Here is a 24,489-nt window from a genome sequence, read left to right as displayed (position 1 = left end):
GTATTGAACGAGTGGTCCTACCATCAACCCTTTCCATCAGTCAATGCCCTTTTTGAGGTAAGGAGCCCAAGACTGAACACACTACTCTAAACACAGTCGAACCAGTGACCTATACAATAACATTATAATCTCAACAGACTTGTGTTCAGTATTTCTGTAGATACAAATCATAAGTAGAATGAACACAAAAAAATATTTTGTGAATATAGAAAAGGTACATAATCTTAAGATCTGTGTATAAATTGGTACTAACGTATTAAATTATTAAAATAGGTTACAGTATATGAAAGTAAAGAGTGCCAAGTTAGGGAGAAAAGAATTATAAACATATATCATATTTCCACTGAGAAAAAGGTTTTTGGAACACACCAATAATAAAAACAAAACAGATAGAGTTAAGTTAATATTACACCTAAGGAAAGTTTGCATTTTTCAACACTACCCACTATTATTGACCCTATACAGGTCTAACGTAGAGTAATATACAGGGTGGCCCGTAAGTCCCTACCCATCCATATGTTATTACTTATATTCAATTATGCATGTATTGTAAATTTGTTTCTTTTTTTTTTCCAGAGAAATATGGCCGATGTAGGCCAACTTACACTTGAAGAGCGTATTGTGACATAATCGTCGCATAATATTATGCAGCGAGAATGAGGAACAGCACACAGATACATAAGATAAATGGATGGGTAGGGACTTACGGGCCCCCCTGTATTGTTTTTACTGTTAAGTTTTGCCAGGTATGTATCAGCTGAAATATTATAAATAATAAACTGATGCGTCATGGAGTATATTTCATAATAATACTTTTTACGTTTTTCATATGCGTCTAAAATATATTTCTTCGTAATATTACATTGTGATTAATACTTACATGTTACGTAACGTTGATTATAAAACTGAAATTATACCATACGTGCTAAATTTTCTGAAAAAGGTGCCTGACCTATATATTCAAACACAAACTACATTTGTTACGCAAATTTTCCACGAACGTTTCTTCACATAATTACACAATAAGATACATACATTCTTTATAGAACCCTGAATTTTAGAGATCTAACCCTGTAAACTTATCGTTGACCAAAGGAATCAGCAATGTTGGTAAGGAGATAACTTATTTCATTCTAATAAGTTATCCTGTACTAGTGCATTTAATTACGTTTATATTTCTATCTTATTCATTCAACTTAAAATACTTATAAAAAATTTGTGTATTGTATCTACACTTTGTCCAGTACACTGGTGTATAATTTTGATTTGTTGGCTGTAAATACCGACATTAAAATATTTCATAAAGGTATTTCACTTTTTAATCGTAATACTTTTGTACTAGTAAGATATTTGAACAACGTTTGCAATTTTTTTCAATTATTTATCTTCCAACTATATTCAAATATTATCACAGTGCGGTATTTGTATTATGACGTCATATGCAAGGTCTGAGAGGGCGTTTTGTGTGTTGTGGAAGAATGATATAGTTAGGTTAAGATAACAATTACAAAGGTAGTTTAAATTTATTTTTATTTGTTATGTTAGTAGTGTAAATAATATCATCTATCAATATTTTATGCCATAACTCTAACGTAATACGTTTGAAATTTTAAGTCTTTTAGCGGAGACGAATGCCAAAAGTCGGAAATGAATGGGTTGTCGTTCAGAGACATCTGTTGTCTCTTTTGTTGTCCTCCTTTCCCATCACGAATTGCTGCCAAATTAGCTTTCCTTCCGCCAGATCCAACATATTCCTTCATTCCAGATGAAGCTGGAACTAAATTTACTCTTAAACTATCGGATAGAGCTGAGTGGCAGTATTCCCAAAAAGAACTTGATAACTTCGAAGTATTTTATACACGAACAACAAGGGGCAATCGCATAGCAGGTATGTATGTTCATTGTTCGCCGAATGCAAGATATACTGTGCTTTTTAGTCATGGGAATGCTGTCGATCTGGGTCAGATGAGTAGTTTTTACTTAGGTTTGGGTTCCAGAATAAACTGTAATATTTTTAGTTATGACTATTCTGGATATGGAATAAGTAGCGATAAACCGTGCGAGAAAAATTTGTATAGTGACATTGATGCTGCTTGGCATTTATTGAGAACAAAATACAATGTTAGTCCAGAAAATATCATTTTATATGGACAGAGCATAGGGACAGTCCCAACTGTGGACTTGGCAGCAAGATATGAAGTAGGTGCAGTGATTCTACATTCACCATTGACTTCTGGAATGAGGGTGGCCTTCCCAAATACCAAAAGAACTTGGTTTTTTGATGCATTTCCAAGGTAACATATATATATTTTTTTTTTATTTATCATGTTACCAAGTTCCTGTTACACCATAAACTTCCTATCAATAAAGTTACAAGACAGTGATAATTATAAGTACTTGAAATGGTATTGGTAATGTCACATTATTGGATTTGCACAATTGGAAAGGAAGAAAATATTGTTTACTAACTAAGGAAATATAACTGGATGCTTTAAGGTGTTTTCTAATCCATTAATTGGTGGGTTTATTAACCAATTACATTCAATTAATATATGCCCCTTGCAAGGTAAGAATTAAAGAACAAAACTGGTATTTTTGACAAGTTCAATATTCTAATATGTTATTAATCTTCTAAGTTACATTTGTATTGTTTTGGTTCTTTTAAATAATCTAAATTATCCTTGATTTCATCGAGACATCTTCTAAAGGTTACGATTTGCATGTTTTACAAAAAACACATTTTTCATTTGAAAAAAATATTTTATCACAATTGTAGGATAGCATTGACTTTTCCTACTTGGTGAATTAATCCAATGTTGGCCATGTATTGCCATGTGGTTATCATTATGTTTGTTTTTAAAATATAGTGTGTTTACACACTGGTAGTCTGTAAATAAATGAAACTGCTAATGAAAACATGTTTTACTATCAATTATAAGTAAAATAATGTTTTTTTATTTTGAAAAATATCCCAAATAAAATTAGAAATAATTACATAGCCAGTAAGCTAATTTGTTTATATATACTATTTGAACACGATGAATATAGAATCAACACTTACTACAGATTTGAATATGATTTTCTTTTCTTTTCTTTTTGGTAAATTTGAAAAATACATGTTTACAAACATTGCAACTCAATAAAACCATAGTATGCCTATTAAAAAAGTAAAAATACTATAACTTCAAACAACAAAATACCAGTATTAAGTCCTAAGCAATTTTCATTTAAGTGTCTTTTATTTCATACATTCTTGTTTAGAAAAAATGTGATATTCAGAGAGATGTAATTTAATGTTAAAATACTTTCATCTTTTTAAAAAATGGAACTAAAAATTGCATTTACAGAAACCATAAATTAAACTTAAATTACATATTTACTTTATTAAGTAAAGCCTATAGTAAGGTCTAAAGGGTCATTCCATGTCAAATCATCCAGATTTTGGAAAATTTTCCAGGTGACCCCTCAGAATGCCTTGAAAAAAATCACGTGCTCATCTACCCATATAATGAAAAATTACCAAAGATTACATCAATATCTCTAATAGTTTTTGATTTACAACCCTGTAAAATTTAAGTAATTTTTTTATTTTTGGCAAATTCATTTTTGGGCACATTTGGCTGCTTAAAGCTGCAAGAGTAATGGTGGTAGAAGGCTGAAATTTGCTACCATTTTGAAGATTATCAGCTGAATGTCATTTTGTTGCCACCAGTCATGGGAAAAGTCCATGTGATGGAGTTGGGGGTACGGTGAAGAGACTGGTGGTTCGTGCAAGCCTTCAATTCCCTATAAATAATCAAATTTGAAGTGTCTCTGATATGTACCATTGGGCAAAGGACCACATTCAGGGCATTCAGTTCTCTCTTGACAATCAGGAATCAGTCCTGCAGAATTGTGTAAAGTTTGATCTACTTGAGCAGTATGAAAAACACAAAACTGTGGCAGGTATTAGGTCACATCATAGCTTTATTCTACCAACACATTCTATATGAGAAGGTGATGATGTGTACACAGTTGTAACTGTTGGTAGTAGCAGTGAAAGTGATGCTACAGCAGCTCAAATAGAGTCTAATGATAACAATGACAATTATCAGCCAGGAAAATATGTGGCATGCATATACGATCATGAATGGTATGTGGGAAACATAAAAGATAGATCAGATGAACATTCTAATGTGTTGGTGTCATTTATGAAGACATCAAGAAATTAACTGTTCTCATGGCCTGCAAGGTTACGTGAAGATGAAAGGTGGATTCCTTTCCAACATATTCTTTGTCTGATAAGTGCACATACCGTGCAAGGCAGTAGTGCTCGCCACTATGTTCTAAGTCAGTGATCTCAACATAACCAAACTGAAATTTCAGACATTTATTCAAGCTGTCTCAACAAATCAATGTTTATTTGATGTTGTTAAAGCTAATTTATCACCAAAGCAGTTTTTGAAACATTTCATTGTCACGATTATTGCAGTTTGGTGTGACTATAATCTTTCTCAGTTATCCCCTGTTGTAGCACTGTGCTTTTTGTGTCTGATTTACCTTTGTATTTATTATATTATGAATCTTAAACTCAGCCATATCTGCATAACTGTAATGCATACACAATATATTTGCATTGCCATGTGATCTAACTAGTTATGCCAGTAAACTTGTTCAGAAATGAATTAATTCGTTCTTGTTTCTTACAACTTCATTATTTAACATTGTGAAAGGCTGGTTAGAATATTTCAGTGGGATTCATAAAATTCTGACAGGTATTTTTAAAATTGTATGGATATATTTGCACACAGTAACACACCTGAAGTTTTTATTTTCAATTAAACAATGTGTGGTCAGAGGATACTTTAAAACATTATAACTCAAAAAATAGGTTGAACACCATCCTGATTTGTTTTTGTAGATCATATTTAGAGACGTAAGAATATATGGTAAAAATCTGAAAAGGCTGAATAACTGGTGACATGGTCAAACTGTGGCCTGAAGTAGGACTATTTTTACAGGAGATCTAACAGACTTTTAATTACAACAATTGCTGATTTATTAACTGGTATGTTATAGGATATTTGAAAAAACATTCAGCTTTGTATCATATTAAGTCTTAGAACTATGGCTTATTAAATAAACCAATGTTTTTTATGATTTTGGGTTTTCAGGTGATTTTACTGCCTCACTATGCAAATCCTAAGAGAGATACACTTGGTTTGAGACCATTTTTGAATTCTGTGAGATTAATGCAGTCAGTGTAGCAAATTTCAGCCTTCTACCACCATTATTCTTGCAGCTTTAAGCAGCCAAAGTTGCCTGAAAATGAATTTGCAAAAAATAAAAAGCAATTAGTTAAATCTTTCAGGGCTGTAAATCAGAAACTATTAGAGATATTGATATAATCTTTGGCAGTTTGTTATTATATGGGTAGATGAGCACATGTGAATTTTTTCAAGGCATTTTGTGGGGGTCACCTGCAGCCCTCTGGATGATATGACATGGAATGACCCTATACAGAAATTAAGGGACATCTTGAATATCAAGAAATTGATAATTTATTCTTAAGAAGTAATGAACTCTTAGGAAAAATTAGTTCTTTAGAATAGGCATAGAAATTCTTAACAAACGTCAAAAAGTGCTTTAAACAGTCAGAACTCTTTGCAGCTGTACAGAAATAAAAACATAACCTTTATTTCTTCAAGAATAACACTTAATGTCAAAAAATCTTAAAACTTTAGTTTTAAGCTATTTTTTTAAGTTAAAATAATTGAAGTATAGTTAGATTAATGTATAGAAGTAACATTAAAGTTTGTCTTAAAAATGTTTATCAAATGGAAAAATATATCAAAAGATGGAGAAAATTCTGCTTTCAGACACTCCACACAATAATTTAGAATAAAGTTACATTTTCTATCATGAACTTTGTACAAAGAAAAGTGTAATGTAACACAACTGCACTGTTTAACGCTTAGAAATAATAAAATATTTATTCTCTTGTCAGTCGTCTGTTGAAACAATTTTGTATATACTTTTACTGATTTTTGTATATCACAAATTTTGTTAAAGATAAAAAGTCATTCGTAACACAGATGCTAAGTGCAATTTTGATTGGCTGAACATTCTGCTGTGTACTACAGTTTTTACCCATTCAAGGCACAGTGTCACAGCTCAGATCAGCAAACTGGTTTTGCCTCATATAATGAGTACATGAATATAGTAGTATTTTATTTAGGTTGTTTGTTTACTCACGCTCTGCTGATGAGCACTGAAATTTAAATAGGTGTATAGAATAGTAAATTAGGTACAATGTCATGATATTATCCATACAGAATTATGGTGCAGTATTTTGTAGACTTGTTATACCAGACAGTTTAATGTTTATAAAATTTTATGGTGTATATGCTTTTTTAAAAGCTGGTGAAAGTGAATATAATAACACCTTACATAAAACTTTAGTGTTAGGCCTATTACGTTAATAAACATTCTTGATCTTGTTCCTAATGGATTTTCAAGAATCTTAAGTGTGTATAAAAATAATAATATTCAAATAATACAATGTTTTTTGTATCCATTGCTGATGACTATTTCTGCTGAATTCAAAGCTCCTCAGACTGGTTGGGATTCAATAAACAGTATTAGGCCTAACTTACCGATGTTTTATGAAAAGTGTAATTGTAATCATCCTATATTGGCCTTTCAAATTGGTGCACAAAATAACAACTGTTATATCAAACAGATAGCATAAATTTATAGTGTTCCAACAACTGCTGTTTGTTGTATCACAGCCAACGTAAAGAGCTGTTGATTGAGAACAATGAGTCATCAGTGATAAATATGACAACTGTAGTGTGGCTGAAGTGGTACTGTTTTATAATCTTCTAATTTGTGAAAACCTCTATGGGACTAGATGAAGAATGTACAGTTTAAAAATGTCATTAGTCTGATGTTGATGTCTTATGTCAAGTATAGAATATTTACAACAATATTGGGTGTATAAAATATCTTTGCACTTGCAAAAACACTTAGTAATAAATCTTGGGAAATGAATAACCATAATTTATTTATTAAGGAAATGAGTGAAAGCACACCTAGTATTTTGTGATATTCATAAAGTGGCTCAAATTTGAAGTAAAATTACATGCAAGTTAGTAAACATTAACTTGGTGAAATAAAACTTTTCATGGTTATAACTTTATAAAGTTTAAAATCAGTATGGAATAAATAATAATAAATTACATTAAGAAGTAGCAAAATTAATTTCATTTTTACTATTATACTAAGATTCCAGTTTACGTTTTCAAATCCCTGCAAAAATGTAATAGTTTTAATTATTTTTTAATACAAAGAAGATATTCAATATCGTAATATGGTATTTTTGAATGATTAGTGCTGACTGTATAGTCCTCAAGTATCTTTAAAAAATCATAATTAAAATAACATTATCTTTAAATGATTAGTTGAGTTATACTCCACCAGTTTTGAGACTTAGTCATTAATAATAATGTGATTGGTTTATAAGCAATAAAAAACAACTGTCAAATAAACATTTCAGTTTTTGTAAAATGATTATTATTTATGATTGTGCCAAATAAAAATTATAACACTAGGGAACAGGATGTTTCTTTCTAAATTATGCAGTAGTATTGCTTGGGTTTTTTATGTATTTTATACATCAGAAGTATCAAAAAACTTCTTTTGCTGTAAAAATTCTAACTTTGAACAGTAAGAAAATCAATTTTGTTGCAAGTCTGGTAAGAGTTGTAGGTATTCTAAATAATACCGTATTTGATGAAAACGATTCTTTTGAAGTTTAAAAACATTGTTCGAATGTCTGGAAAAAAGCAACAGGAAATAAAAAAACTTTACCTTTCAGAAACATTTAGGTTTTGTTCTGTTGCTTAAAAGTAAGTAGTAACTGGATTGCAATAGATTGCAGCATTGTTGATTTTAGAAAACCTCAGGAAAGTTTTTTATGGTAATTAATATCCCAATGAAATAAAAAAAACACTGACATTTTATGTTAGTTTTTTGGTGTTGTTTGGTATCTGTTTTGACTTTATAAAATTTTAATAAAATGGAATGGGTTTGGATGTCTTTCTGTATCTTTGCCTGCTTATAAAATGTTAAAGAATAGTTATTAATTGCTGTAACAAATAGCGAGAACTGAACCCTTCTATCTTAGATGTCATACTTTTACAACATTAAATAACAGATATTAATTTCCAATAAAAAGGAGAGAAGGTGGCTGAATCTCTCCTTATACAGTATAAAGAATTCAGTTATGAATTAGAACCATAACACAATACAGAAAGTAAACTTATGTTTCATTTAACACAGAAGTAGCTAGATTGTTGGCACTGGCTCCTACTAGTCTGTAACCTTTCCTCTACTCAGTTGTTGGAATGACTCATTCCAATGTAGCTCTCATGAAAATTCTCACATGACAACTTTCCACCAATGGGAGTGCTACACACACTCATCACATATGCAACACCCTCTCTTCAATTCTACCAGACTGTTACTTCTCGTTTGACAATATTTGTGTTTCTACATTTCAAGTTTTGCTTTAGGGTGCTTCATTTTGTAACTCCAGTAGATATAATTCTAGGGTGGTGGTCTTTATTAGTTGTTTTTGATTATACAGCTAATGCTATATTATAAAATTTTATTTTCAGTTCACGTCTTTAATTTTTTCCTCTTTTGTACTTATCAGACATTTTGTTTGACTTATTATTCACCATAAATTCTAAGGTGAATGTTACTACTTTGAGTATCACATCTTCTACAAGCATTTTTTCACTGCTGGCAGGTGGGAGTGATCTGTTGTTTGATTTAACTATAGTCGTTTGCTGAGAGATTGACCATTATATAGGTCAACCACTTTCTCATTAACTTGTTCCACTTATTCAAAAACAAGTCAAACCTCTTTGGTCTCATGAACTTTTTGACAGTCTTTTTCCACCACTGGATTTTGCTGTCTTATGCCTGACCTGTGGAAACAACTGGGCCTAATATGGCATTTTTAGTCATGATTTCTCTGGTTTGTGACTTTTTTCCCTTTCTGTGGTTTCCTGTGATTCCTGTGCTCCTTTGTTGCATGATAGATCTTCCAGCATTCCCAAGACTTTATGGGTCATACTGAGCATTTTCCTTCCTGTGATCTTAATGTGCCATGGATCAGTTTGCTTTGGTATACTATACAGCTGGCTGTCAATTTCTGGACCCTTAGCAATTTGGGACTATTTTGTCAGTTTGGGGGATGCTCCCTGATTTTTTGGTGCTTTTAACCCATGTCTTTGTCTCACCCTTATTTCACTTCTGTGGTATTTATCTTCCATAAATCTCCTTTGTGAGACTATACACAAAATCCTAAGGTTTTTTTGAAGGATGGGCTCTCTCTTAATGGCTACACATTGGCTCATTTGTCATCCTTGGCTCTTGTTGTACACAGGGTTTCTCTGTTATTGTGATTTTCTGGGTTCATTTGTCACTGACTTACCTCAGAGAGTTATGTGTAGTCCAATTTCTTTGACAGTATGTATTCAACCATGTTGATTATGTTTCAAAATCCCACATGGAATCCCTGAATTCATATTCTATCCTTTGTTTTCTGGTAGCTCATTTGTCACAATTGGAACCAAGATAAGTTCCTATTCTTTTTCCTGCCCTTTTCACTCCTTGTCTGTTCCTTCTTCCAGGATTTCCTTTTGTTGTCGTCTTCTGTATAAGTTGGCATGACACCAACAACACCTCTAACTACCCATTGGTAGCTTAATTATGCAAATATTTTCCCCTTTGGTAATCCTTTGACATTGTTTGTCAAATATTCATTCCAACAATTCCGAAGTGGCTGCTTATCTTAATCACCAAAGTGGCACCTACTCTCAATCCCTATGTTTTTATACACTGGATCTTCTTTTCTGGGCACCCACAGAAAATATTCATATAATTTTGTGTCATATTCTGTTTATTTTCAAACTTTTCATGAATAATTTTTTCATCCAGACAAAATTATTTGACCAAGTGATCTTAATCCTATTTTATTTCCAGTGGCTTTGCCATCAGTGGGGTACTCCTCACATCGATGCCTTTGCCACATTTTTCAACCACATACTACCTTTGTTTTGTTGTCCAGTCCCTCTTACTTTTACCATGGCTGTCAATGCTTTCAGTCAGGGTTTAACCAACAAATGTCTGTATGTTTATTCTTCCATTAACTTTCTTCAGTGAGTGATTTTGATCATCCATACCACTCTGTGTGAAGCCCTTCTGATTGTTCCATGGTTTCCTTGACTTACGCAGCTACAACTTATCCCTCTACTTCCTGTTCCTCTTCCCCTCATTTGGCAATCTTGGTCATCAGTGCTTCATTGCACTCCTCCTGTCCTCCATCTTCATCCTTGGTTTTTATCTGGTCTGTTCCATTTGCCTTCCTCCATGGAAGTTTATCAGCATAACTTGAATGTTTTCAGCAGTTGGTCTCTGGACTGGAGGTTTTCAGCTGATTAGCCAACTGTTCCTCATATTTCTGAGTTTTTTACTTGGCTTTTCAATCAGGGATTGTCTGTTTCTCTGATTTCTGATTATTGGCTGGCTCTGTCTCACATATTTTGTTTTCCCAGATTCCATAGGGTATTTATTTTCCTTATGCTCTCCATGTTGATATATTCCTTCTAGATTTGTTGTGCTATGTGGCAGACTGCCCTTCTGGACTGGTATCTTAATGTGGGCTCCTCAGTTGACTCACTTTACCTCCATTCAAATCATTGTCTATGTGTTCCTTGTTTCACTTTTTCCTGAAAACTTATTCCCATTACCTGTTTGTCTGATTTATTTGCTATTGATGTTTCACATACTCTTTATGATCTTACGTATCTTCTCCTCTGTCTGGATATTCTTTCACCCCCAAAACTTTGACAGTTAGGGGGTAACTCTTGCAAATTTTCCTTCTTTCTATCTCCCACCTTTATCTTCAGCCTGATCCTGATAGACATCTATGTTCTGTATGAACTCCTTGATGTTATATTACGTGCACATTTTCCATCCATGTTGCTTTTTCCTTCCTCTTTATGTCTATGCAATTGTCCTTTTTGAGATCATTTTCTTTCCACCATCATCAGTTGTGTTTGGCTTTAGATTCAGTTGTCTTATTCCTCTCTTCATTTTTTTTTTTCATCCTCCTGTACTTTGTTTCAGGGGTCTTATCAAATTTGACATATTACCTTTTCTCCAGCGTCTCATCTTTGTTGTCTGCTTGGGGAACTTCTTCAATGGGGCATGTAGACCACTCCTAATATGTTTTGTTTCTCAATATTTGCACAGGATTGAAGTTTCTTCCTCTTGGGGTTATTGTCTTTCACCTGTAGCCACTCTTCAGGCTTTGACTTGGGGCTATTGTCTTTCACATGTAGCCACTCTTCAGACTTTAACTGGGTAAGTTATTTTTATTCTTCTTTCCTTTTTGTTTCAGGAACCAAACCCTTTCCATAATAATTATTCATTTGGATAATGCTCTGTTGCAAGTGTTGCCTAACTAGGTATTCTTTAACTTTAAAAATTCTCACTGTTTATCTATGTCAACTTGGTTATTATGTTCCATGGTCATGCAGTGCACACTGTTGAGGTAAGGTGTTTTTCAAGTTCTTTTGAAGGCTAACATTATGATGGAATTGCTTCATAAATATGCCTGTGCCATGGATTAGATGGGTAAAGCACAAGGGTATAGCTGCCCATCCCTGCTTTGTCTTGTGTTTCAAGTCACTTTCTTCAAGTGGAGTTTGAGAGTCCCTACCAATTTCTAGTTCCAAGCTAGTAGACTATAGACCATAGAGGTATCCTCCTGAAATAAAAAATCAATATTGAAATACCATTCAGTGTACAGTAGTGTGATGGTTTTCTGTTGGTGTTGATGATGTCATATTCTTCACTGTAAAGCTTGGGAACACCAAAGATTGAGACATCTAGTGTAGTTCACCCCTTAGATTGGGATCCCTCATCTTACCTCCAGTAGGTTTCCAGTGGCCAGGTTTTGGATTCAGAGAAGAATCAATCAACACAAATCTTTACATGTGTATTAAGGATGTCTGATATTGTCCCATCAGTTGTACTCCATCTGTGGTATGAGACATGGTGGAGATACTTTGGATTGTTATGGTTTTATTTCTTTTGCTCTCCATCAGCCAGTGTATCATATTCTGAGGATGTTTTTGCACCTGTGTTGATTTGAATCAGTTTCTTTGTTGAGAAAGCTGATTTCTTTGTGGTAGACATCTTTTGATACTGGTTTCCCAGATTGATGTATCATTTTATGTTCTTAACATGTGCTCTTTTCTGGAGTTGTGAGGATTTGAGATTCTTACAGGTCTCTTCAACTTGAGGTGAAAATGGTATGTTCCTAATTTTACCCCTGTATGGATGTCAATTCCCCACAGCATGATTTTTGGACATATTTGATTTGCTGGGTATAGTCCATTGTGTCCTGGTCTCTCTTAACTTGGGGCACTTCCACTGTTTGTTTTTTTTCACACTACTTGGATGCACTCCTATTTTTGCTCATATGTGCTAGACTTTTCTCTGATGGACAAAGAGTGTACATCCTATTTTTTGCTCATATGTGCGAGACTTTTCTCTGATGGACAAAGAGTGTACCTGGTTCAGACATGCAGTTTCCTACGTCCGATCTTTGAATGTGATTTTCTCATTTCAAGGTGTGTCATTCTGGCACTTCTTTTTTCTATCAAAACTCAGTGGTAATTAAGTAGAATTGAATAGAGGGAGCCACATGTGTAACAAGAGAGTTATCAGCTGATAATTTGCATGAGACATATTGGAATGACTCATTCCCAGTGAAGGGGAAGCAGAAGGCTTGTGGCATGTGAAACTTTTTTTTTTGCACATAGAGGGCAGCATTGAATGAGAGTAACTACCGTGTTTCTCCGAAAATAAGACGGGGCTTATATTAATTTTCACTCCAAAATATGACACTAGGGCTTATTTTCGGGGGATGTCTTATTTTGATATATTAAAAAATGAAGTTACAAAGTAAAACTACTAAACTAACCATTTAAAATAAACTATTATTAAACTATTAAACTAACTGATTAATACTTAAACTAATTAACTAACTATTAAACTAATCAATAAATTAATTTTTTTTTATTTATTTCCTCTTCCTACCACTCTTAACTAGGGCTTATTTTAAGGGTAGGGCTTATATTAAAACTATCCCCAAAAATCACACTAGGTCTTATTTTATGGGTAGGTCTTATTATTGGACAAACACAGTATTTATGTGAGTGGATAGGTACCTATCAGAAATAAATTTTTAGTATAGAAAAATTATTTTGGTCAGTTGTTTGTCTTCCTGACATTTAATTGTAATTCCAGTTAGTGAATTAAAATTAAACTTGCATATTATAAGCTAAGGAGTTTATTGTTTGTATTGTAAGTTCTGTATCAGGTGAAGTATTAATTAAATTAATTAATTTATTTGAAGGTTTCAGCTTGTTTTCCACTTTTTGTTTAATTTTTTTTAAGTACAAACCTGGGCCTAATTTAAAAAAAAAAACACCACCATGAAAAGCCTTGTCGAAGAAGTAACTGTTGTTAATAGTTATGAATAACTAAGATGTTATTTTCTCTATAACACAAAGAGTATGTAATGCACATTTTGTCAGTTTGAAAGGAATAAAACAATTATGTAGGCAAGTCTAGAAGTAAAGGTTGTATTGTGTATGTGGAAAGATCAAGTTGGACTCATTACAATTTTTACTTTCAATATTTTGAAAAGTTGATGATATAATCTTTATGTACTATGTACCACTCTACTGAGGCTGGGAATAGAAATCATTACAGTTGTCTTGAAGTTGCACTGTACCTAGAGGAAGGAAGTAAAGCTTTGATCTTACAGTGATGTCGAGAAAACCCACTTGTAGAGAAATATACATGCAAAAATGGCTCGTTTGGGTTGAGAAAATATTTTACGCAGAAGAGCGAACAACGTTTCGACCTTTAAGTAAAATATTTTCTCAACCCAAAGAAGCCGTTTTTGCATATATATTTGATCTTACAGTTATTCACACAAACATTATTGGTAAATGTTTGTCCTTGAGTACATGATCCCAGTTGCATCTGATATTCATAGTTCAATCACCACTAGTAGCCTTCCAGAAGTCACAAAAATCTTCAACAGTCTACCCAAACCAGTTCAGAATGTGAATTAAGTAATTCTTTTGACTCTAACCAAACATAGTCAATTTGACTCAGAGTTTCTAAACATTACACTAGTCATCTCTTTCCAAATAACAATACTCTCCTTACATATATACACAAAACTCGTAACTAGAAATCAAACAATTAAATTACTTCTCAACATTGCTCCAGAAATTTCTCGGTACCCAGTTAGTCCAGATGCTATAATTAAAGTTGTTTTTATTTTGAAGAGTTAGCAAACAAGCATGCATTGCCTCAGTGACTTTAATACAGGGTGTTTGGAAAGCCACTGTGCAGTTTTGTAATCATATTTTATTCAGTCTATTTCAAGCCAGCAACTGATAGCGGTGTTTAGAAACAAAATAAGAAGGATCCAGGCCTGTATTGATGCCAGCAGGGGTCACTTTCAACATTGTTTATAACTGTCATTCATATTTACCTCCTTTATTCTATATTGAAACATGTCTGTTAATAAATATATAAGTGCACGGTGACTTTTCGAACACCCTGTATAAGTATGTAGATAAACAACGTACTGCTTATTTCTTTAGAGCTCTCCTTGACTCCTCACACACACATGCACGCACGCACTTGAGAAAAGTAAAAATTTAAATCCACTCTTTATTTTTCAAGAAATTATTGATTCTCCTGCTAATCACTCGTGAAGTGTAAGCTTTGATTGTTGCTGACATGTTATTCCATAAATCAGTCACAGTTGGAAAAACTAAGTAGTCTTAACTGGAGTCCAGTCTGTCTACTTACAAAGTTTGAGCTTGTGTCACTTGATCCTATTATTTTCAGAATGTAACAAAATGAAACTGTAGACTTTCAATATGTTGATAGTCTTGTTGCCTGTAATTAGATTGTCTCTTGCCAATCTCGGGGGAAAATAAGAATTCTTAATTTAATCTTATAAGCAGTATTAATGCTAGTACATAAATTTGATTTGTTGGGAGAGAAATATTCGGAGAAAAGTGTGCTCCTTTATAGTTGTACAAGGATCAAAACTTTTAATTTTCATTTATAATTTGCCTAATGTAGTAATATATGAAATTTTTTTTCCAATGCATTGTTTTGCCCATGATGTTTATCTGCCTCACCCTTCTTGTTCAACAGTACCCAAGTTTGAAAATATATGGTACACGTGAAAGTCACAATGAGACAGATCATTTACAACTGTAATACCACAAGAAACAATATAAATATTTGTGTCAAATAAAAGTAAAATGCAGATAAATTATTTGTTTCATTGAAATCCATATGATGGTTAAAATTGTTGAAAGAGAATATATAAGAAATTTTAGTCTGGATTTCTAGGAGACATTATAAGACAATTTTCTTTAGTATTGTTATTTTTATATTTGTGTGTAACAATTTTGTTAATGCAAATATTGCCTTTAAGGTAATTCTTTTATTCTTGGAATCATTGGAGTAACTCTTCTTTATATTGTACCTGAGAAAACCATAACCTTTATTACAATGGATTAAAGAGTATAGAAATTAAGATATTGTTAATTTGTTTCGAATTTCGTGCAAAGCTACTCGAGGGCTATCTGCGCTAGCCGTCCCTAATTTAGCAGTGTAAGACTAGAGGGAATGCAGCTAGTCATTACCACCCACCGCCAACTCTTGGGCTACTCTTTTACCAACAAATAGTGGGATTGACTATCATGTTATAATGCCCCCACGGCTGAAAGGGCAAGCATGTTTGGTGCAACTGGGATTCGAACCCGCGACTCTCGGATTACGAGTCAAACACCATAACACTCTTGGCCATGCTGGGCCTATTAAGATATTATTAGAGCTGTTTGCTTAATGAAATTTGAACTTGAATAGTTGAAATTATTGAAAACAGTAATCAGAAACACTGATTCTGATTAGTTGTGAAGCTAATTAATTAATTAAGGCAAGCAATATTGAATTAATCAATTATGATAAGAAAATTTAATATTTTGATTATTTTTGTGAAGTTAAATGGATTAAGATTTGATTAATCACTTGTTTTAACTGATGTTTAATGATATAATTCATGTTCATAGATAACTAAGTTAATTTTCCATCTGTAGATATGATTATACATGTATTTATTGACAGTTTGGTTCAACTTGTTGCTAATTTTGGTTTAGCTGTGGTAAAAATCTTTTTTTATCTCTCTGTAATGCTAGCATTGAAAAAATCCACAAAGTTACGTCTCCAGTGCTGGTCATCCACGGAACAGAGGACGAGGTGATTGAATTTTCTCATGGTCTCGCAATCTATGAACGATGTCCAAGACCAGTAGAGCCTTTGTGGGTAGAAGGGGCTGGTCACAATGACGTAGAATTGTTTGGACAGTACCTAGAGCGTCTGAAACACTTGATCTCTGTGGAGTTGGTTAATTGACGTCAGCCTTAGAATAAGTTATGGAAATATAATGTGGTCATCTTACCTGTTTCTACCACTGCTACACAGTGAAGTTTGGGTTTGTAGGATAAAAAGAAACTGTGACTTTACCTCATTCATAGCTGAGTTATAAAAATATGTCTGGAGATACTTTTTCTTCATAGTGACACGATGAATCACTGGTAGTCTTCTTAGCCTTAAAATAAATCAATGTATTCAAATTATAAAGAGAAAGGTGCCATTTCATGAAGATATAAATACATGCATACACACACACACACACACAAGTATATATTTCTGTTATCAAATTAAGAATGTGGGTAAAAGAACATATTTATTAAAAGTTGAATGTGTTACGACTGTTTTATTTTACACAACAAAAACTTTCCTTGAGTCTTTAGTGACTAGATTTTACTTGTTTGTGTTGGAAGCATTGAGTCCATTATTATTCTTGTCCATCTGTGTCAATGTAACGATAATTGATGTGCTCAAATTGTGTCGAACGTCAGATTGACACACTATAACTTGCATAAACATTTTTTATTAATTCCAAAATGATATCGGGAAAGTTTTAGTTGTAAAATGGCCTTGTTCCTGTTTAGAAATTTAGGAAGATATTTAAAAAAAAAATACCTTTCAGTTTTGGATGTTGCTTCATGTTTTAAAACCTGGCAAAAAAGTGGACATTGAAGAGAAACACTTGGAGTAGGTGACTTTGAAATAAAGAAATAACATAAATTATTGTAATTAAAGATAAAGGAATTGGTGTGGTATAAGTACCAATTATGACTGATAAGCTTGTTGTAATATACTTGTTATAAAATGTTACCTGAATTTCATATGTAGATATGGCATATGTTTTGTTTTTAAAGAGTAGAATCCAAGTCAGGTTTATTGTTCTTCATTTCTAATATACATTTCAAGTGGCAACCTTAATGTATATTTATTTTTCTATACTTGAACCTAGACATATCATTAGAATAACTATTTTAAGTTGCAGTGTAGGAAGAACTTGATTTTATGGAAGTAACATTTTAGAATCAAGTTAGAGAACTACATAATTAAGCCAACATTAATTATTTACACGTCTGTTTTACTGGTTTATTTGTGTGAACAGATATTCGCTGTTTGAAGGTTTGTCTGTGTTTGTGGAAGTGTCTTAACACACTTATTTGTAAGAGTAGCACATTTACAGCGGCAATTACACTTCACTCTTGCTGATGAAGTGTGTTGTTTTTTTGTACCTACTCGTACGTTGTGTGTATTAATTTAATATTAGAGTTCTATATGTTTATGTGAATGTTTGCACATGTCAGATGCTGTTTTGTCTGATTTATTTTATGAGTTATGCTTTAATTTAAATTAAATTAATGGTGGAACAAGTAAGTTTAATTAATGATGTTTTGAAGCTAAAAAAAAACCCTGAAATTACACTTTGAGATAAGAAGAACTTGTGTTACATGAAGAAATAACAGATAAAATGTAATCTCCATTCTAACCGAAGGTGAAATTGAATGGTGTGAAGAGATCGAAGTGTGGCATACTGTTTACAAATTACAGAGTGGTGTTGAAACTTTCCCTTGCCATATCAATAAAGGTGAATAAGGCTTAAATATGATGGTTTGTATAGAAGTAACAAGGTAACTTTATCATGTACTTTCAGTGGTGAGTCTACATTATTAGTATTAGCTTAATAAACGTTTAAATGATAAAGGCTGGATTTAAGGTTTTTTCTGTGATTGTTTCATTGTTTGAAATTTAGTGGACAGGACAGTTTCAATGGACATTCAGGCTTCATGTTGTTCTTATAAAGTATTTGTTTTCAGAAGATGAAACAAAGAAAACAGAGGCCTATGAATCCTATGAACATTCTTGTCGGTGCTAATAAAATTATGTCTGAATATGTTAAATCGTTGACCGTGAGCCAACTTCATTGTGGCAGACTCGCTGTTAAAAGTAAAACACACTAACCTACGTAATCTTTAAAAAAGTTGTTTACTAACATTTTCTCACATTTTTAAAGAGACGTTCACGAGTTACTTCTACAATTAATGTGCATGTTTATTGACTTTTTACAGTTGTTACGCTAAGCCTAAAATCAGGGAATCGATTCCCCTCATTGGATTCAGCAGGTAGCCTAGTTTGGCTTCACTATAAAAAAACACACAGTTATGTTAAGCTGAGTGTATTCACTTCTATGACTCTCTGGCTTGATGGTCAGTGGAAGTATGCATTTCTGTAACACGTTCCCAATCTGGAAGCCACTTCACCTCTTAATGAATTCCTCTTGGTTATAACAGTTCTGTTCAACTGCTTTGTTGATGAATTAATTTTACTATCAAATATCTCAAACATATCGTTCTTTAGTACTATTTGGATATGTAAGCCTAATATTTTGAATTTTCTGAAGCTATTCGTGAATGGTATCCCATAATAATTCATACAAATACAGTATTGTTTTACTGTGTGCACAGTAAAATGATGTCTACCTATTCTGCTTTAGTTTCACAATAAGCTGATTTGGTGGACTCATAAAGAGAGAGTTTTTAGGAGAGTTTCTCAACATTTTCTGAGCATCCGCTGATTGGCGTTATCTGTACGAATAGTAGTAACATCACTGCACACAGTAACATTCTTTTACTTGCACTATAGTAAGAAATGTTACTTCCAGTATAGTAATATTTTTAAGGTTTTCACCAACTCTTCCAAAAAGTAAGTAACAGTGTGAAATGTGTATTTAAAACAATTTTTCACATATTTCTTGCATATTGTAATTATGGGAAGCCATTTTTTAATTAATAATTTTTAAAAGTTAATGTTTTACAAACATTCCTATCTTTCATGGTTTTTAAAATTTCTATTTGACATTGTGAAATGACATTTTTTGATCAGAGTTGGTGGTTTAAAGTTGGTTAAAACTATCTGTCATTGAGTGTCACATAGTGTAACAAATGGACACTTAGAGGAATAGCATTTTTCAACTATAAAATTTACTTAACTGGTACTTTGTTATAAGACCAGTTTTAATCTGTTTATTTGGTTCAGTTCTGAATATTTACGATTCTTTTGACATTTTAAATGGAACTGTAATAGTTTTAATGATTTAGTTTCGTGACTGAAAATTTATAGTGATATGGATTCTACATTATAGTTTCAAGTCCACGTAATTCACCCTACATCTGAATTCTACATTATAGTTTCAAGTCCACGTAATTCACACTACATCTGAATTCTACATCATAGTTTCAAGTCCACATAATTCACCCTACATTTGAATTCTACATTATAGTTTCAAGTCCACATAATTCACCTTACATCTGAATTCTACATTATAGTTTCAAGTCCACATAATTCACACTACATCTGAATTCTACATTATAGTTTCAAGTCCACGTAATTCACCCTACATCTGAATTCTACATTATAGTTTCAAGTCCACATAATTCACACTACATCTGAATTCTACATTATAGTTTCAAGTCCACATAATTCACACTACATCTGAATTCTACATTATAGTTTCAAGTCCACATAATTCACACTACATCTGAATTCTACATTATAGTTTCAAGTCCACATAATTCACCCTACATCTGAATTCTACATTATAGTTTCAAGTTTACATATTTCACTCTACATCTGAATTCTATCAAGTCATCCCTTAAGTAATATCCAGTTTTAGGTTCAGAAAAAGAGAAAGGATTTCAAACACTTTTAATGTTATTTAATCAATAATATATGTTCTATTGTTATTAATTACTTCCTGTCAATGATTCACAAGCTTTTGAATGTCACTTCTAGAAAATTATTGGGGTTTGGAGGAAAATAATGTAGAGATGGTAGTTTTGACATCTTCATGTGTTCTAAGCTGTTTTACATCAAGATAGTTCTTCAAACTTCAGAATATCTGATATACAGATGGGCCAAGGCCTGGAGAATAAGGAGGATGTGGAAGTTTTTCCCAGTCTAGCTCTTCAGTCTTTGTAGATGTGATCCTTGTTGTATGGGGCCATGAATTATCCAAGTGTAACACAACACCTTTACAACTGATCAAAGCAGGCCTCTTTTCTTTCAGTGCAACATTCAAGTGTTCTAACTGTTGACAATGGAAGTCTGATGTAATCATTACATTGAGTGGCAGCAACTCAAAGTGGATCACACCAACAATATCCCACCAAATGCTTAAGACTTTCCTAGGGTGGAGGTCCATTTTGGGCTGTGCTTTAGCCAGTTTACCTGCACTGTGCCATTGTCTGCAGCACTTAACGTTTTTATAAAATATCCATTTTTTATCTCCAGTCACTAAACTGTCCAAAACGGAGAGTTACATTCATAAGAGTGCAGAGAAGTGCAAATGTCCACTCTTGTTCTAAGGTTTGCTTCTGTCAAATCATGAGGGTCACATCTTCTAAGTTTTGACATCTTTCCAAGTTGTTGCAGATGACGGTGAACTGTTGAATGGGTTGAATTAAGCTTCTGTGCTAGTTTTTCAACTATTACAGTACATTCTTTATCAAGTCAAGCCAACAAAAAGTTGTCATTAAACTCGACAGGATGACCTGAACGAGGCGCATCACTTAACCTGTAGTCACCTGATCTGCACTTCAGAAACCACCTTTGACATTTTCTTTCATTGAGAGACTCTGCACCATAAACACCTTGAATGTTTCGTGTAGTTTCTACCGCACTATTGCCTTTTTAAACTCATAAAGCATTATATGCCTAATGTGCTCCTCAGACACATCCATCTTCATAAGGGTTTATTTGATTAATGATCTGATAAAGTGAAGTTGGGTTAGTTTCTTTTATTTGTCTGAACATTTTTATACACGTCCTACTACACATTTTAGTAATTAAAACTTTCTACAAAGACAGAAATGATGATGAACTTTCTGTATTATATTTTCGGACATTAGTTATCGGATGACCTGATACATTATTACTTCGTCTAAATAATTTACACCACATTTGAAATTTGTGTTATTGTTTCTTGACAGAGTTATATCAGTAGTTCTGAAACATGTTTTTGTTGTGGCCCCATGAAAAGATATAAAAGCTACAAACCAGGAGGAATTGGAAATGGGCCAATAGTTATTAAATGTCTCAGTAGTATAATACATGGAGATAAAATGAATTAAAAGCACTGAATTTTGATAATTATAAGTTTAAGATATGGAAAGATAATTGTGGCTTAGCACTTACTGTGGGCTATACACTTGTATGAGTTTAACTTCTCCAAGCATACCTGTAAACCTTTTAATCATAGCTCTGTTTTCATATCTTTCAGTCAGTACTTTTCCTGAACCTTATGTTGCACTTGTAAAGAAAATACAAGTTCCAAGAGGTATTAATATGTAATAAAGAATTGTTTTATTTAAGTATTGATTACTTATTAACTGAGATTTACAGTATTTTATTCTGTAAAATTTACCAGCAAATAAAACATTTTTTACAGTGTTTATGACTGTAATTCAAATGTTGGAAAACCCAGTTCACACTATATCTGTTATCTACACTATTATTCCAAGTCTACATGGTTTAAAATATATCTGTTATCTGTGTTATTACTTCAAGTCTACATGGTCCACACACTACATCTGTACTTTATATTATTGTATCAAATCTGTATGATTTACACTACATCTATATCCTACATTAAGTCTACATGGTCCACACACTACACCTGTACTTTATATTATTGTATCAAATCTGTATGATTTACACTACTTCTATATCCCACATTAAGTCTACATGGTCCACACACTACATCTGTACTTTATATTATTGTATCAAATCTGTATGATTTACACTACCTGTGTATTCTACACTTGTTTTAGGTCTACATGGTCCACACACTACATCTGTACTTTATATTAATATATCATATCTTTATGATTTACACTGGAGTTTAAAAGCCACTTGCTTAGTTTAACCAGAGGCCTACTCACAAGAAATTGAAAATTATATTTGTAGGAATCAAAGTTCTATATTGTTTTCACATATAAGCACTTTGGATCAATTTTTAGAATACATACCTAATATTAACAAATAGAATTCAGGAAAATGTATGTATATTATTTTCAGAAGTAACATTTGTGTTTGATTTTAAACATACATTATATAGTATTGAAAAGTTTGGTTTTAAACCCGTACATGAAGAATGTATATCTATACAAGTGAAAGATGTTCAGTCTCATTTGTGAGCAGGTTTCAACATATGGTAATATTTCCAGGAGGTAGCCCTAGGTATCTGAAAAGATAATAAATTTGTATTGTGTGTACGTATATGATTTTTAAAATTCCTTGTTTAGCGTTAGTCCTAAATTTGAATAGGTAAACTGTAGTTTCAAAAATATAATTTATATGAATTTATTTAAACTATTTTTTTCTGATATTGATGTGGTTGTATACCAAGTGAGGGGTATATGGTGAAAGCTCAAATATTTGAAGGTGGTGAGGGTAGTAGAGGACATAGAATTGTGAAGTTATTTCACCGGTGTACATTAATTGCTTCTATACTTACATATACATATTTTTGTACACGTGTGTTGTTTAGATATTAAACAGTAATTAAATTTTCATTTTGAAGTAAAATGTATAAAATTTATTTTAAAAATTCTTTATATCTCAGCTAATCTTTCCTCTTTTTCCAAAGAACTGCACTTGTCCACTCATAACTTGTACCATATGCATGCAAAAGGTGGCATCATGACTTGTTCTTTTCTGTCCTGTTGGGTACCTAAAGACCTGGCCCTCCAGGTTCTGCAAGTCTGGTGCACGAACAGTAGGTATTACATTGAATAAACTTTCGGTAGTGAGAGTCCCACTTTAGTTTTGAACTAAATGAATCTACTTATGTATTTATTAACCATATATCAAAATATTGTCCCCTTTGTGCTGAGTGGGTCGTACAAGGTTGTATTTTGTTTATCTTTATAGTTTGAAAGTAAGAGAACCCATTCTGTAATCATTGTCCAAGATACTGGTTAGACGACAACTTTTTTTGAAACAAAACTATCAAATGAGATGTCTTTTATCAGGAGTAATCCAAGATAAATCAACTGGAGAAGCCACCACACTCCATAAGATTGCACTTGTATGAGGTTGTAGTATTATTTCAGAAAGAATTCAAATTACCCTAGTGGAGACTTGAAGTTTTTAAATTATTATATTTAATGATATGTGTAAAACAGGAGACTTACTATGTAATTTGACTGATTTTACAAACCTGTAGATGAACATAAATGTACATGAATTTATTATGTTTTGAGTGTTTGTTTTTTAACTTTTTATTATTAAATGATCTATTGGAAAACAGTTTGTACTGCTTGGTATAGTTTATAGAAAATATCTTGTGATGTGACTTCAGAATTTTGTTAAAAACTGGATTGATGTTTCTCGTGAGGTGTAAGATTGTGTTGGTATATGTGTATAACAAGTAAAAACCAAAGTTCAACAGCTTATCTTTTGGTAGACAATCAGCTCTTGTACGTCTACTGGATATTAAGAACTCACAAAAAATACACTTCACTGTTTATTTTTTCTAATTTATTTTGCTATGCTCTTCCTTGTCAGTAGCTTATGCTTTTGAGACTTTCAGAGCTGATGGAATGAGACACATTCATACCATATATTGTTAATAATTCATAATTACATTATTATATCACTTTGAAATGAATATTCGAACTTAGGTTTTAAGATGTGTGTATGTAAATTTAAAAAAAACAGTTTCATATCTTTGTTCACTTGCTAATCATGTTTGGATTTAAATAAATGAAAACATTTGTGATTTAATAATTATTTCCGAAAACTAGTTGTTTTTTTTTTATATGAGTAAATTCTATAGTTTTTATTGTAGAAAAAAAGATTTTCTTTGAGATGTAAATAAAATTTCCTTGTTTATAATTTGAA

General features: G+C 32.5%; 1 protein-coding gene and 1 long non-coding RNA gene across 3 annotated transcripts in view; one reads left to right on the top strand and one right to left on the bottom strand.

Moving 5' to 3' along the window:
- Positions 1-1,265, bottom strand: part of LOC143222347 (uncharacterized) — a 16,955-nt gene extending 15,690 nt beyond the window's left edge. The window contains exon 1 of the long non-coding RNA XR_013012190.1: positions 881-1,265. This is a non-coding gene — a long non-coding RNA (uncharacterized LOC143222347). The remainder of the gene's footprint in view (positions 1-880) is intronic.
- LOC143222345 (alpha/beta hydrolase domain-containing protein 17B-like) lies at positions 1,009-24,489 on the top strand. 2 transcript variants are annotated; one of them, XM_076448772.1, is made up of 3 exons: positions 1,009-1,110; positions 1,615-2,294; positions 16,362-24,489. In XM_076448772.1, exons 1-3 carry the CDS (start codon positions 1,105-1,107, stop codon positions 16,576-16,578), a joined length of 903 nt encoding a protein of 300 aa, XP_076304887.1. In that variant the 5' UTR covers positions 1,009-1,104; the 3' UTR covers positions 16,579-24,489. The 2 variants fall into 2 exon arrangements, with proteins under 2 accessions (XP_076304887.1, XP_076304888.1); XM_076448773.1 differs by lacking the exon at positions 1,009-1,110 and adding an exon at positions 1,440-1,512.

The sequence above is a fragment of the Tachypleus tridentatus genome, chromosome 8 (assembly GCF_004210375.1).
Source record: "Tachypleus tridentatus isolate NWPU-2018 chromosome 8, ASM421037v1, whole genome shotgun sequence".
Lineage (NCBI taxonomy): Eukaryota > Metazoa > Arthropoda > Merostomata > Xiphosura > Limulidae > Tachypleus > Tachypleus tridentatus.
Note: the sequence above shows the minus strand (reverse complement) of the source record. Positions and strands in the feature narration are given on the sequence as shown.